At 46.8% G+C, this 14,616-nt stretch overlaps 1 protein-coding gene across 1 annotated transcript in view; it reads right to left on the bottom strand.

Annotated features, from left to right (window-relative positions):
• Window positions 1-994, bottom strand: part of PLCB3 (phospholipase C beta 3) — a 57,845-nt gene extending 56,851 nt beyond the window's left edge. Inside the window, exon 1 of the mRNA XM_087943177.1 lies at window positions 760-994. Coding sequence (XP_087799303.1) covers window positions 760-858 — 99 coding nt within the window. The 5' untranslated portion in view covers window positions 859-994. The remainder of the gene's footprint in view (window positions 1-759) is intronic.
• Window positions 995-14,616: the final 13,622 nt, after the last annotated feature.

Here is a 14,616-nt window from a genome sequence, read left to right as displayed (position 1 = left end):
GAAGGAGGGAGAGAGGAGTTGAGAGGGAAAGGAAGGAAAAGAGAAGGAGAGAGCAGAAGAAGGAAGGGAAAGGAGGGAGGGAGGAGAGAGGAAGGAAGGGATAGAGGAAGGAAGGAAAGGAGGGAAGGAGGGCAGGAAGGAGAAGGAAGGAGGGAGGAAGAGAAGGAAGGAAAGAAGAGGAGCTAAAGAAAGAAGGAAAGAGAGAGGGAAGGAAGGAAGGGAAAGGAGAAGGGAGAGAGAGTTGAGAGGAAAGGAAGGAAAAGTGAAGGAGAGAGCAGAAGAAGGAAGGGAAAGGAGGGAGGGAGGAGAGAGGAAGGAAGGGATAGAGAGGGAAGGAAGGAAAAGGAGGGAAGGAGGGAAGGAAGGAGAAGGAAGGAGGGAGAGAGGGAGAGAAGGAAGGAAAGAAGGGGGAGCTAAAGAAAGAAGGAAAGAAGAGAGGGAGGGAAGGAAGGAAAGAAGAGAGGGAGGGAAGGAAGGAAGGAAAAAGAGAAGGAAGGAGGGAGAGAGGGAGAGAAGGAAGGAAAGAAGGGGAGCTAAAGAAAGAAGGAAAGAAGAGAGGGAAGGAAGGAAGGGAAAAAGAGAAGGGAGAGAGGAGTTGAGAGGGAAGGAAGGAAAAGTGAAGGAGAGAGCAGAAGAAAGAAGGGAAGGGAGGGAGGGAGGAGAGAGGAAGGGAGGGGGATAGAGAGGGAAGGGAGAAAGGGAAGGGAAACAAGGGGACTCCTGCCCCGGGTTGCGGGCAGGGGGAAGAGCTCGGCTCACCTCGTCCCATTTCATGAACTTGCTGCCCTTGAGGAGGGTCTCCGGCACGCGGAGGGGCTCCAGCTGGAGCGCGTGCACCCCCGGGCGCGCCCCGGCCATGGCTGCGCGCTGCTGGCCCGGGACCGCCGCCGCCTCCCCTCGCCTCTCGCCGCTTCTTGCCTGTCTCTTTCCCAGGGCCGGAGCCTCTGGAGGCAGCGAGGCGGAGACTGAGCGGGGGTGGGTCCGGGCCAGGGGAGGAGAAGCTTCAAGAGGCCGGCCCGGTTCCGTTCCACCCCCACCCCGCCTTGCCGGAGTGGAGCGGAAGAATCCAAGCGGAGAGAAAGTTGGCCAACTTCGGAGCGCGCCGCGCCCGCTTTCCCACGGGGTGGCAGGACTGCAGGGCCCATCGTTCCCCGCCGGGAGGAGCTAGAAGCCACCTCCCCATGGGCTCTAGGGGGAGGGGGCTTGGAGGAAGGACCTCGCAGCCGGGTATGGGGGGGGGGGGTGGGGGAGAGACGGATAAAAGCCGAGGGAGGGGGCAGAAAAGTTTACAAACTAAATTCTGGAGATGCGCAAAGACTCCTCCAGATCCAAAGAGAGCCCAGGGCTTACACCGCGTCAAAAAGGCAGAAACGTACAGCTACTCTTCGACTTATGACCAGAATTTGTTCTGGAAGGTCCCGTTGCAGAGCGAGGCAGTTAAGTGAGTCACGTCTGATTTTACAGCATTTTTATTTTTTTTTGCTATAGAGTTGATTGGTCACGTGGAATTTCCACTGGGATTCCGGCAAACCACTGGAGCACCTTTTTTCAAAATTTCATTCCTACTTCTGCAACTTTGCACGTGTCTGCTTTTTTGAATTTTTTTGCACACTCTGCGTCTGGTTATTATTATTAATTTTTTTTTTTTTTGCAAGGTCTTGTTTACTTCCTTTGGTTCCTGATGACATTCTCCGCCAATCCTCTGGAAGTTCGAAAGTGAAGTTTAGCTTCTTCCTCCCTGAATCCAAGCCAAGTTGGCTTAATGCTCCACAGGCTGTTAAATACGTTTGGCGAAAGCCAAAACAATCTCTTGAGAGGTTTTCCTTGGGTTTTTCCTGGGAACTCCTAACTTTCCAAGCAACCACACGGCTTGACATCTTTTATATATATATATATATATATATATATTGGAAAACCTCTCAAGAGATTGTTTTGGCTTTCGCCACACTTATTTAACAGCCTGTGAGCATTAAGCCAACTATGAAAGATGTCAAGCCGTGTGGTTGCTTGGAAAGTTAGGAGTTCCCAGGAAAAACCCAAGGAAACCTCTCAAGAGATTGTTTCATATACACATATATATATATAAAAGCGAAACGCCACTCACGCATCATCACAAAATCTCCAGAACCGTAAAGCCTACAAACTTGACATTTGGGACCTACGTTCCTCTTGGCTTCTAGGGGCTCACTAAGAAAGGATTTTTCCAAATGACCCTCAGAGCATTTAGAGTATTTCCTATATTATTATTATTAACACGCTTTGATGCTAAGGAGTTCTAGTCCTCACCTGAAAATAAATCTCTTCCAAATACAAAACACAAGCAGAGGAGAGGAGTTGCAGTTTCAGAGCACCGAACAGCTTTAGTATAGAACGGTTGAGCTAAGCCACGCCCAGGCTCCTTGCTGTCTCCTCCTTACTCACACAGCAAATACTCTTTCAGTTTCCAAGCAGCCCTCAACTCTCTCACACACTGACAGGACGCTAGCCAGATGAATACCGATGGATGTTGGTAGGCAGAGGGCACAATTTTTATTTCCTTATTTTCCTCCCCAAAAACTAAGCCTGACCACATGGTTTTGTAGTGAAGCACGGGGATCGAGCTAGTTTCTAATAATTTTAAGTTTTTAAACTTCGCCCGAAGAGCTCTCATAAATACAGACTTACAGTTGAGTGACCGTTCGAAGTTACAACGGGATTGTGGGGGGAAATAACTCGGGGCCACTTTTCATGCTTACGATCGTTTGCAGGTCATGCGATCAAACTTCAGAAGCCTGGCCACTGACTCGTATTTATGACGGGGGGCAGGGCCCCCCCAGGGTGACGTGATTGCAACCTTCTGACAAGCCAAATCAAGGGAGGGTGTGGGGGGAGAAAAAGGCAGATTTGCTTAACAACCGGGTTACTCGCTTGAACGACCGCGGGGGATTCGCTTCACAAAACCGTGGCAAGGAAAAGTCGTCACGCGGGGCACGATCCACTTGACTATCTCTCTTAGCAACAGAAAGGCTGGGCTCCGTTGTAAGTCAAGGACGAGCGGTACCGGTGGCGTTGGAAGTTAAAAACTCACCCCTCCCCTAGGAAAAATGAAATTTTGGGGGGATATACTAAAAAAGGCAGAATATTTCCCCTAAAAAGAAAAGTAGAAACTCAAAAGAGGCAGAAACTCAGCCCACCCCACCCACCTTTGCTAATGGACTATTACTCTGGCCTAGGCCAGTCTATTTTACATAACAAAGATCAACTCCAGGTAGAGCCATAATAGCAATTGCCTAAACCCCCTTTCATGACATCATCATCATCATCATCCAGCAAAGGCTCAACCAAGCCTGGGACTCAAAAGACAACCTACAGAGTTGCCCCTGCATGGCCCCATGGGAGTCTGACAACCAATCAGAATACAAGCCCAAATTCAAATCCCAACAGAGGGTATAAAACCCAGGGACTCTCAGCATCTCTGCCTTTTTCCTTCTTTCTTCACCCAAGGCATGGGATCCTGCCCACCATTAAACCATCTTTCCAAGCAGCCTCCATGTTTCCAGCGTCTTTCTTCCCCACTTGGAACTGAACCCCGAAGGCTCTTTTCTTCCAACGGCGGCTACTTATTTCTCCATCCATCGGCGAAACTCTTGGTTTGAAGGTGACTAATGAGGGCTAGCAGCTTGCTCAATCGCTCAAACCTTGCAACAGATTGAGAAGATGAAAGCCACAAAGGCCGGCTGAGGCTTCTGAAAGAGCTGCGAGCTGGGATTCTGGAGTTGGGTTTGCCTCGCTTTTCTGGCACCCCCAAAAAGGATTCCCCTCCTCCACCCCACCCCCCATTTTTTTGTGACTCGCTACTACGCACAAAACTACCCCCTGCAGGGCCTGGAGAGGTGTCAACCTTGGAGGGTTTCCCTTCATTTGGCGGAATGAATCAAAGCCTCTGGCAGAATTGTCAGGAACCAAAACAGACCTATTTCACAGGTAGTCCTCGACTTACGACAACAATTGGGAACAGAATTTCTTGTGGATAAGTGAGGCAGCTGTTCGCCGAGTTGCGCCCGATCTCAGGACCTTTTTCGTCGTGGGTCGTTAAACGAATCACTGTGGCCATTAAGCAAATTACGTGGTCATTAACGGGAAGGATGGGGCTGTAAATTCTTTTTTTTTTTTTTTAAATATGTTGTAACTTTGGTCGCTAAACTGTTGGTCGTTAAGTCAAGGGACTCCCTTGCACCAGCTCACTGGGGTGCAAGGTTTGTTAAGCTTGCAATACCGCCTTTGAACCACTTGGGGTGCCCAAGCGGGGGATGATGGGAAAGCCACGACAGCGCCCTCTACTGGTGAAAAAGTGGGTCTGAAGAAGCTGATTTGAAGCTGAAACTGCTCCCGGCAGTTTCCCCGAGGGAATAGAACACACATAATACAGCAATTCAGGGTGGATTTCTTTACAACAAGGAGTAAAAGGCTCCTTGTCTCTGGGGAAACAAAGGCTCACTCTCCCCCCCACAAATCCTTCGGGGCAGAGGCCATTTTTATTTCAATGAGGTCTTGCAAATAGTGTGTAGATGGTTTTATTGTCAATTCCTAAAGGGTTGCTTTTTTAAAAAAGGGGAAAAGAACAGGAAGTTTCCTTCTTTCTTTCTTTCTTTCTTTCTTTCTTTCTTTCTTTCTTTCTTTCTTTCTTTCTTTCTTTCTTTCTTTCTTTCTTTCTTTCTTTCTTTTTCTTTCTCCTTCCTTTCCCCACTCCTTTTCTTTCCTTCCTTCCTTCATCCCTTCCTTCTCCCTGTCCTTTCTTTGTCTTCTTTTCTTCCCCTTTTCTTCTTCCTTCTTTCTTTTCTTTCTTCATCTTCTCACTTTCCCTTTCCTTTCATCTTCCTGTTCCCACTCCCCCTTCCTTCCTTCTTTCCCTTCTTTTTTCTTCATCTTCTTACTTTATCTTTTCTTTCATCTTCCTTTTTCCCTTCCCCTTCCTTCTTTCTCTTTTCTTTTTCTTTCTTTCTTCATCTTCTTACTTTATTTTTTTCTCCTCCTTCCTTTTCCCACCTTCCTTCTTTCCCTCCCTTCTTTTCTTTCTTTCTTTCTTTCTTTCTTTCTTTCTTTCTTTCTTTCTTTCTTTCTTTCTTTCTTTCTTTCTTTCTTTCTTTCTTTCTTTCTTTCTCTTTCTTTCTTCTCTCTCTCTCTCTCTCTCCTCTCCTCTCCTCCCTCCCTCCCTCCCTCCTCTCTCTCTCTCTCTCTCTCTTTCTTTCTTTCTTTCTTTCTTTTTCTTTCTCTCTCCCCCTCCCTCCCTCTCTCTCTTCGAGAAGGTGCCTGTGATGTTTTGCAGGTAACACCAGATGTCGAGTTGGAAAAGGATAGGAAACAAATATTTTTTTAAAACCTGCCTGCTTTTGAGCAAAGCGTCCATCCGTCGCATACCCGCTGTGGGTGGGCATTTTGTATCACTGACCCCACTCTTTTTAAAATAACAACTTACAACTTTGGAGCTGACACTGGGAGACAGAGTGAGCCAGATTCTGGGTGAAGAAAGTGAAAGGTCTTCCTTCCCTCAATTTCCTGTCTTCTGCTTGTGGCAGGGGATGATGGAACCTGCCATTTCACGGGGCTACAGGCTGTGAAGTTGCAGAAAACACAAGAAAAGCTTCAAAAATATCCTGGAAAGAGATCGATGCACTAAACACACAGCCCCAACCCCTGTATGTATGTATGTATGTATGCATGTGTGTGTGAATGTGTGTGTGTGTGTGTGTGTGTACACACACACACACACCCCTGGCTGGAGTGTGATTAGAACTTGGACAAGAGACCACAAGGAGATCATGTGACTATTGAATAGAGACCGAAGTAACAGAAATTGCAGGGCCGGGGAAGCATTTCGGAATCATTGCCAAGAATATCACCCGGATGCACCCATAAGTCGCCAGCTCAAATCAAACAAGACTAAACATTTTAAAATTAAATTGCCTTAAAATTAAATGGAATTTTGGCTCACTCGGTAGCTTGTCTTGGCCCTGCCCATTCCGGTTTATTGCATAAGATTTTGCACATAAATCTTGTTTCAATTATGGACGTTTTCGTTTAGATGCTTGTTGCGCCTGTAGGCCATACAAGGAATAATGGATGGAAACTGAACAAGGAGAGATTCAACCTGGAAATAAGGAGAAACTTTCTGACAGTGAGAACAATCAACCCATGGAACAGAAGTTGCCCTCGGAAGTGGTGGGAGCTTCATCCCTGGAGGTTTTCAGGAAGAGACTGGACTGCCATCTGTCAGAAATGGTGTAGGGTCTCCCACTTGGGCAGGGGGTTGGACTAGATGACCTACAAGGTCCCTTCCCACTCTGATTATCTGTTATCTGTTAAATCTGATTTAGACATGCCCCTTTATTTCAACTCTACCCCAAAACTTTCCTCGAAAACGCCCGTTCGCTTTCTGTTTTGCAATTTTGGATTTTCAGACAAACCCTGGAATGTCAATCCCCCCAAAAATGTTTTTGAGATGGGGTGATGGGTGGCTGGGTGGCTGGGGACCCTGTAAATGACCTCTTGGATGTTTCTCCCACAAAGAGACACCACATTCCTTAATATATTTTTTTTAAATATAAACAAGGGTTCTTTAACTCCCACAATAGTGCTTGGGCAATATTTCAGAATTTGACTCCTTTTATGGTGAAAAACTTTGCAGTAGGTCCCGAAATCCAAGTTTTATAAACGGGGGAGTTTATTTTAAGATGGCAATGTTTGCGCCCACAACTCCCAGTCTTCCTTTCCTTTCCTTTCCTTTCCTTTCCTTTCCTTTCCTTTCCTTTCCTTTCCTTCCTTCCAATCTTTTCTTCTCAATCTTTTCCTTCCTTTTTTCCTTCCTCATCTTTGTCCTACATTCCCTACCTTTTCTTTCCCTTCTCTCCTTCCCTCCCTTCCCTATCTTTCCCTCCCTCCTTTCCTTCTTTCCCTCCTTCCTTCCTTCTGTTTTTCCCTTCCTTCATTCCCTCCCTCCCTCCCTACTTTCTTCCTTCTTTCTCTATCTTTTCCTTCCTTCCTTCCTTCCCTATCTTCTTAATGTTTTCCTCCTTCCCCCTTCCTTCCCTTCCCTGCCTCTCTCCCTCCTCTTCATTTCCTTCCTTCTTCCTTCCTCTTTCCTTCCCTCCCTCCCTTCCAAAATCCCTGCATCCCCACCACCCAATTCCCAGGGGAAACCAGAATTGAAATAAACAGGAGGCTGGAATTGGAGGCTCTGCATATCATCCAGGAATAGATCCCCAAACTCTGCCAAGTTTAAAAGAAGCATATTGGTGGGGAGGAAAAACCCCACAAATTATCCCAAAATCGAACGCCTGCCGTGGCTTGGTTCACTTTTGTTTCCTACAAAACTGGGTGGCGACGTTGAACGCAAGTGATACTATTTGTCAGGTGGGTTGGTATTATAAAACGGACAAAAGGAAACGCCGTGTGAAAGTTGGGAGGTGAAAAGCCAACGGGATGCTGCAAGTTGTGACGAGCTTGTATGGCAGGTTTGTTTCCTCCCAGAAAAAGGACACGGGTACAAAGGAATTACAGGTAGTCCTTGCATTACGACCTCAGTTGAGCCCAGAGTTTCTCTTGCTAAGCGAAACAGGCAAGCTGAAGCCAGATCATAAAATGGCGATGTATCACTTAGTGACCGAGTTGCCGGTCCCCTTGGAAGTCACTAAACGAGGACTCCCCGTAATGCAAATATAGAAAGTTGGGTTTGTTGCAAAACTCGCTTGTTTGTGGCTCCGTGTGTGCAAGCAACCCAGCCTGCTGGGGGGAATGCTCTGATGTCCTCGCCAACCTGGAAAAAGGGGTGAATTCAGTAACCCGGGTCAAGAGGGTTGTGTGTGAATACACCTGTGTTTCCCTCTTTGGGTTGTGAGGTTCTTTTTTTTTTTTTTTTTCCGTTTTGGACACCTGTGGATGTCATTTGTCCTGGGAAGATCGTGCCATCTTGTGGAGGGTGTGCAGAACTACACTCGGACTAAGAAACTTGGATCCAGGTTATTATTTTAACCACAGCCGGACAGAGGAATAAAAATCAAGAACAATTTTTTTTTTAAAAAAATTAAAAGCTATGAATCAAGAGCCATTGTTGGTGAAGGAAAAGAAAACCAAGGAGTTATATAATCAACCTAAATGGTCCTCCTCTTCCTCCTCTTTTCCTCCTATCATTCTTTATCTCCTTCCTTCCTCCTTCTCTCTCCTCCTCCTCCTCTTTACTCTTCTCTTCTTCCTCTTCTCCTTCTTTCTGCAAACCCCACCCACTTCTAGCACTGATGCTGTTACCTAGTTGGGTCATGAAATGTCTGCAGGAAAAGCTCCCAAGCTTAGAGAGCACCAAGGACCCTCCACAGTTCCTCCTCTTCCTCCTCCTCCTCCTCCCCATTCCTTCCACTGATCCCTAGTTGGGTTATGAAATGTCTGCAAGAAAACACCAAGCTCCACCAGGACCCCACAGTTCCTCCTCCTCCTCCTCCTCCTCCTCCTCCTCCTCCTCCCTGCAACCCCATTTCCTCCTGGCACTGATAATGTTTCTTAGTTGGGTTATGAAACGTCTGCAAGAAAACCACCAAGCTCAGATAACACTGAGAACCATGGTCATTCTCCTTCTCCTCCAACCCCACTCCCTTCTACCGCTGATGCTGTTCCCTAGTTGGGTCATGAAACGTCTACAAGAAAACCCACCAAGCTCAGAGACCACCAAGGACCCCCACCACCATCTTATCAAAGTCATCCTATCTCCTTTTTTCCAAACTTCGAAGAAAGAAGCGCTCCTCCTTTCCACAAGGAACAGAGAGAGCTACTCAAAAGGGCGAAGGATCCTTCTAGATCGAATTCTCTTTTGATAAGATGTTCACAACGTCTTTCGCCAGCAGACGCTGAACCTGCAAAAGGCAACCACGCTTAAGTTTCGTCGCTGGCTTTGGAATCTGACTATCAGCCAACTGCAGGTTTATCTATTTGCTGCCTGGGTCTCTACAGCAAGTCCTCGACTTCCGACCACAATCAGAACCAGAACTTGCACTGTCAAGTAACCCCGTTGAGTGGGTGACACCCAATTTTGTGACATTTTGGGGGCAACGTGAAGGGTTCCACTGCAGTTGTTAAGTCGATCACATGGTCCATAAGCAAATCGGGCTTCCTCCATTAACTCTGCTTGACTCTGTGATGCTGCAACCGTCTTAAATTATGCCAACTGCCAAGCGCCAAATTTCATGGGGCTGGGGACTGGGGATGCTGCAACGGTTGTAAGTGTGAGGACTGGCCATAAGTCACTTTTTTCATTGCCATTATATCTTTGAACAGTCATTAAATGAAAAGACGGAAAAAGAAAGGAAGGAGAAGAGAGAAAGGGAGGGAAGGAAGGAAGGAAGGAAATAGAGGGAGGGAGGAGAAGGTAGGAAAAGAAAGAAGAAAAAAAGAGAAGAAGGAAGGAAGGAGAAGAGAGGGGAGGGAGGATGGGGAAGGAAGGGAGGAGGAGGGAGGGAGGAGGAGGAGGAAGGAAGGAGGAGGAGGGAGGATGGGGACGGAATGGAAGAGGAGGGAGGGAGGATGGGGAAGGAACGGAGGGAGGGAGGGAGGAGGGAGGATGGGAAAGGAAGGATGGAAGGGAGGAAGGAGAAGGGAGGAAGGATGGGGAACGAACAGAGGGGGGAAGGAGGATGGGGAAGGAAGGAGAAGGAAGGAAGGAAGGAAAAGAAAGAAGAAAAAAGGAAGGAAGGAAGGAAGGTTCTGCATGCTCAAAAATACCTTCATCTTTGTCTTAACTAAAGCTATGCCTCTTAATCAACAAAAGCGTCTAATGGCCCCTAACGAACAAGAAAATCCAAATCAGATAATAGGATTTGAAGATCCGTGCATAGCGATGCCCAAGGCTTTCCCCAGAATTCTCCCTTGGGACAAGAGAGTAGGAAGTCTGGCTTTATTGAGGGGCTCATGGATTTAATCCTCTTTTTCAAAAACCAGCAAATTACAGTCTCTGGATTTCATGGGTGGATCTCCTTTGTCCTTTCCAACAAATCTCCCCTATGTGATTTCTCAGTGGAGCCAGAAGAGGGAAGACGTGAGCTGAGCTTGTGTTTGCACTCCTATTAGTGCCTTTAATCAGACTATTTTCTGATGTTCTTTTTTTCTTTTGTCCCTTCCTTCCTTCCTTCTTTCCTTTCTTTTCCTTCCTTCTTCCTCCCTCTCTCTTTCCTTCCTTCCCTCCTTCCTTTCTTCCTTCCTTCCTTCTTCCTTCCTTTCTCTTTCCTTCTTTCCCTTCCTTCCTTCTTCCTCCCTCCCTCCTCTTGTATTTTCTTTTTCTTTCATTCCTCTTTTCCTTTTTCCTTCCTTCCTCTTTCTCTCTCTCTCTCTTCCTTCCTTCTTTCTCTCTCTCTCTCTCTTTTTTGTTTAATGACTGTTCGAAGAGGCAGAGGCTGGCAGGGGCTGCTTTCAAGGCAAACCAACTGATTTGGGGAGTGAATGAATGAATGAATGAATGAATGAATGGGTCATTCAAGGAAAAGATGTGCTAGAATAAAATTGTTGCTTTCCAAGAACAATTGTTTTTCTTTCTGATAAAAACTTAAGCTCTGTAATAACCAAGTTGAGAGAGTTGACAAAGAGATACACACATATACAATGTATACACAGAGGACACATATGCATGTATTGTCTACATTGTGGTTTGTTTCATTCTGTTTATTGGACAAGGGTGGACAAACCATTTGTCTGGGATGGAATAAGGACACCTGGGTTGGACTAGAAGATCTCCAAGGTCCCTTGCCTTACCCTTCATATCAGGGCGTCTCCAAACGTGGCAGATTTAAGAATTGGGGACTTTGTTTCCCAGAATTCCCCAGCCAGCACAAAGAACTCTGGGAGTTGAAGTCCACAAGTCTTAAAAGTTGCCACGTTTGGAGACCAGTGCTTTATACAAATTTCCTCCACACGAATATTGCAAGGATAAACTGGAGAGGGGACATTTGTCCCGATTTACGAAATCAAGTTTCTAGAAGTGAGGCATCAACTCTAGGGAGAAGCGTCCTTTTCTAGAAGGCCGTCCCAGAATCAAAATCTTGGGAGGTTGGAAAATTCCAGACAAGAGAATGCTGGCAATTACTGTGGAATTTTACTCAGGCTCATAACAAGAATCTTCCCCCTGTAGATCTGAGATCCTGATTAAAGAAAAATAATCACAGAGCACATGGTTATTAGGACGGTGGGGGTTTGGGGGGGGGGAATTAGGAAGGCAATTTGTCAGTTTGGGTAGGTGACCAGATCTGGGCTACAGATGTTTGGCTATGATACAGCTGGGGGATAATCTATCCACAATCTCTAGCCTCTAAATGCGGATATTGGTCGAAGAATTCAAATAGAAAAGGGGAAGGAAGGAAGGAGGGAGGGAGAAAAGCCAGGAGGGAAGGAAGGAAGGAAGGAAAAGGGAGGAAGGGATGGGTGGGAAGAGAAGAAAAGAAGGGAGGAAAAAGGAGGGAGGGAGAACAGAGGGAAGGAAAGGAGGGTGCAGAGAGAGAAGGAAGGAGAGAGGAAAGGAAGAAGGAAAGGAAGGGAAAGAAAAGAGGAAGTAAGGAATGGGAGGGAGGAGACATGGAATGAAAGAGGGAGGGAGGGAGGAACGGATGGGAAGAGAGAGGAGGAAGGAAGGAAGGAAAGAAGGAAGGGGAGGGAGGGAGGAGAGACAGAAAGAAGGAAGAAGGAAAGGAAAGGAAACTTTTCTGCTAAGTTTAAGCAAGAAACATCTTGCTTTTTTTGCATCTGTTTCCAAAGGGGGAGACCTTCCCCTTTTCCTAGGATTTCTCCAAGCCCCCACCCACCCCCACCCCAAAAACCCCCTTCTCATTTCACAGCAGGACTGGTTCTGGAGCAGAGCAGCCGAAAGTCTGACTCAGCGCAGCTGCTCCGACTTTTCTTCTCCTTGGCAGGAAGTGGCTGAATTGAGCTTCTATTGGGGCCCAGCCACGTGACCCCCTCTCTTCTTCCACGCCCCCTTCCCTTGCAAGGATCCTGTATCTTAAAGCCATAGAAATCTCTCTTTGGGACTGTCACACAATAGGCCATTTTTCTGCAAGCACATCCCTGGTCAGCACTGGCTTATTATTATTATTATTATTATTATTATTATTATTATTATTATTATTATTATTATGTTCCCGGGGAAAAAAGTGTCCTGTTTGCATGTTGTGACTTCGTAAACAATTGACCACAGATTCTACTTTTCTTAATACCTGCTTAAATTTTTTTCTTATTGGGGGGGGCTGAATTCTCTATTTTTTAAGGGATAAAGCCAGATAAACCCTAAAAAATAGCATATTTTTTTTTTCTTGCCCTTTCTGCTCCTGCTGCAAAAATCTTTTGCAAAACAGAAAGGTGTTAGCAGAAGGGGAAGGGGAGGACTTTTTATTATGGAAATAAAAAGCAAGGGTAAATTTATTTCTAAGGAATAAATACAATTATTTCCAAGGAGTAAATGCTGGGATTTCTCTTTCCCCCCCTCCACTTCCTGGCCGTTTTCTCCCTACTGATCCCATCATCATCAACCTCAGAGGCAATCGAAGCAACTCAAACCTTAAATTTGCTTTTAATTTAGGTAAGTCAATTCACTCTCGCTTTTTGTTTACTTTTCCTTTTGATTTAGAGTCACTGAGGTGAGATGGCCGTCAGAGATATTTATTAAATAACATTAACGGAACCGGGTAAACGCAAAGCGATGGCAAAGTAGAAGGGACTTGTCTAAAGACAAGACGCGAAGTAGAAGCCGCCTTTTAATCGTGATCAGTTAATGAATTCCGGTGAGGGACGTCACAGGCTGAGGCTATTTTCCTTGTTGCGTTTTTTGCCGTTAAAACTTTGGGTTCTGTCTCACCTCGCTGGACAATGGCCTTGCTTAGCAACGGAAATTCTGCTCCCAACTGTGGTCGTAAGTCGAGGAGTATCTGTAGCACTATCTACATTTTGGTGCAGATATAGGTTGCATGTATAATTAAGGTCAGGCTGCTTTATAAGAATGTAAGGTATGAGATGCTCAGGTCGCTGCTGGACAGCAGATTCGTACAGGAGCTTAACTCACCTGAAGAATCTACTGTTTTATAGGATACGGCTTGATCACAGCTCTGCTCAGTCCCCCGTCTGATATAAATGTGAATTTATAAATAAAATTCACGCAGGCTGGCAGGGCTCGTGAGAGGCCTGCTTTTTAAAATATCAGGGTAGGGGGATATTCAAACCTGCCACTACTCAACCGATCTCTTAGGTTAGGGGAGTTTTGGGAAACGTTTGGAAACATTTCAGGAGGGGGAGGAAAGAGGAGGAAGAAGGGGGAAGAGAAGAAAAGAAAGGAGGAAGGGAGAAGGAAGAGGAAGGGGAGAAGGGGAAGAGGAGGAGGAAGAAGAATGAGAGGAAGAGAAGGAAGAAAGAAGAGGAAGGAGGAGGAAGAAAAGAATAAAGAGAAAGAGGAGGAAGAGAAAGGAGGAGGAAAAGGAAGATAAGAAGAAAGAGAGGAAGGAAGAGGGGAAGGAAGAGGAGGAGGAAGGAGAGGGGAAAAGGAAGGGGAATGGGAGAAAGAGAAGAAGAAGACAGAGGGGAAGAAGGAGAGGAAGAGAAGGAGGGGGAGGGGAAAGAAAGAATAGGAAATGAAGAAGTAGACGGAGGAGAGGAGGAGGAAGGGGAAGGGGAAAAGGAAGGAAAATGGGAGAAAGAGAGGAAGAAGAAGACTGAGGGGAAGAAGAAGAGGAAGAGGAGGAAGAGGAAGAAGAGGAAGAAGAGGAAGAGAAAGAAGAAGAAGAGGAAGAAGAGGAAGAAGAAAGGGAGGAGGAGGAAGAAGAAGAGGAAGAAGGAGAGGAAGAGGGGAGGAGGAAGAGGAAGAAGAAGAGGAAGAGGAGGAGGAGGAAGAGGAGGAAAAGGAAGAAGAGGAGGAAGAAGAAGAGGAGAAAGAGAGGAAGAAGACGACTGAGGGGAAGAAGAAGAGGAAGAGGAGGAAGAGGGAAGAAGAGGAAGAGAAAGAAGAAGAAGAGGAAGAAGAGGAAGAAGAAAGGAGGAGGAGGAAGAAGAAGAGGAAGAAGGAGAGGAAGAGGGGAGGAGGAAGAGGAAGAAGAAGAGGAAGAGGAGGAGGAGGAAGAGGAGGAAAAGGAAGAAGAGGAGGAAGAAGAAGAGGAGAAAGAGAGGAAGAAGACGACTGAGGGGAAGAAGAAGAGGAGGAGGAAGAGGAAGAGAAAGAAGAAGAAGAGGAAGAGGAAGAAGAGGAGGAAGAAGGAGAGGAAGAGGGGAGGAGGAAGAGGAGGAGGGAGGAAGAGGAAGAAGAGGAGGAGGAGGAAGAGGAAGAAAAGGAGGAAGAACATCCTCCTCCTCATCCTCCGAATTCCGCGAGAAAAGGAAGCCACCTCCTCAGAGGAGGCGGGGGCGTAAGGTGCGAAGAACAATCGGGCTTGTGGAAGGCACGAGCGTGCGGCGGCGGCGGCGGCGGCGGCGGCGGGGGGGGGCAACGGTCACGCCCTTCCCTTCCCTGGGACGGGGAGGGGCGCGATTTCCTGCGCAAGGGAGGCCGCCGTCGCGACGGGACAAAGCTGGGAGGGGAAAGCGAGAGCGGGCCCTTTAAGGGGGCGGGTGGGGGTGGGGGTGCGGAGA

The sequence above is a fragment of the Notechis scutatus genome, chromosome 14 (genome assembly GCF_049901735.1).
Source record: "Notechis scutatus isolate UNSWTSFEM ecotype Mainland chromosome 14, rNotScu1.2, whole genome shotgun sequence".
Lineage (NCBI taxonomy): Eukaryota > Metazoa > Chordata > Lepidosauria > Squamata > Elapidae > Notechis > Notechis scutatus.
The sequence above is the reverse complement of the archived record's forward strand: the minus strand, read 5'-3'. Positions and strand labels throughout refer to the sequence as shown.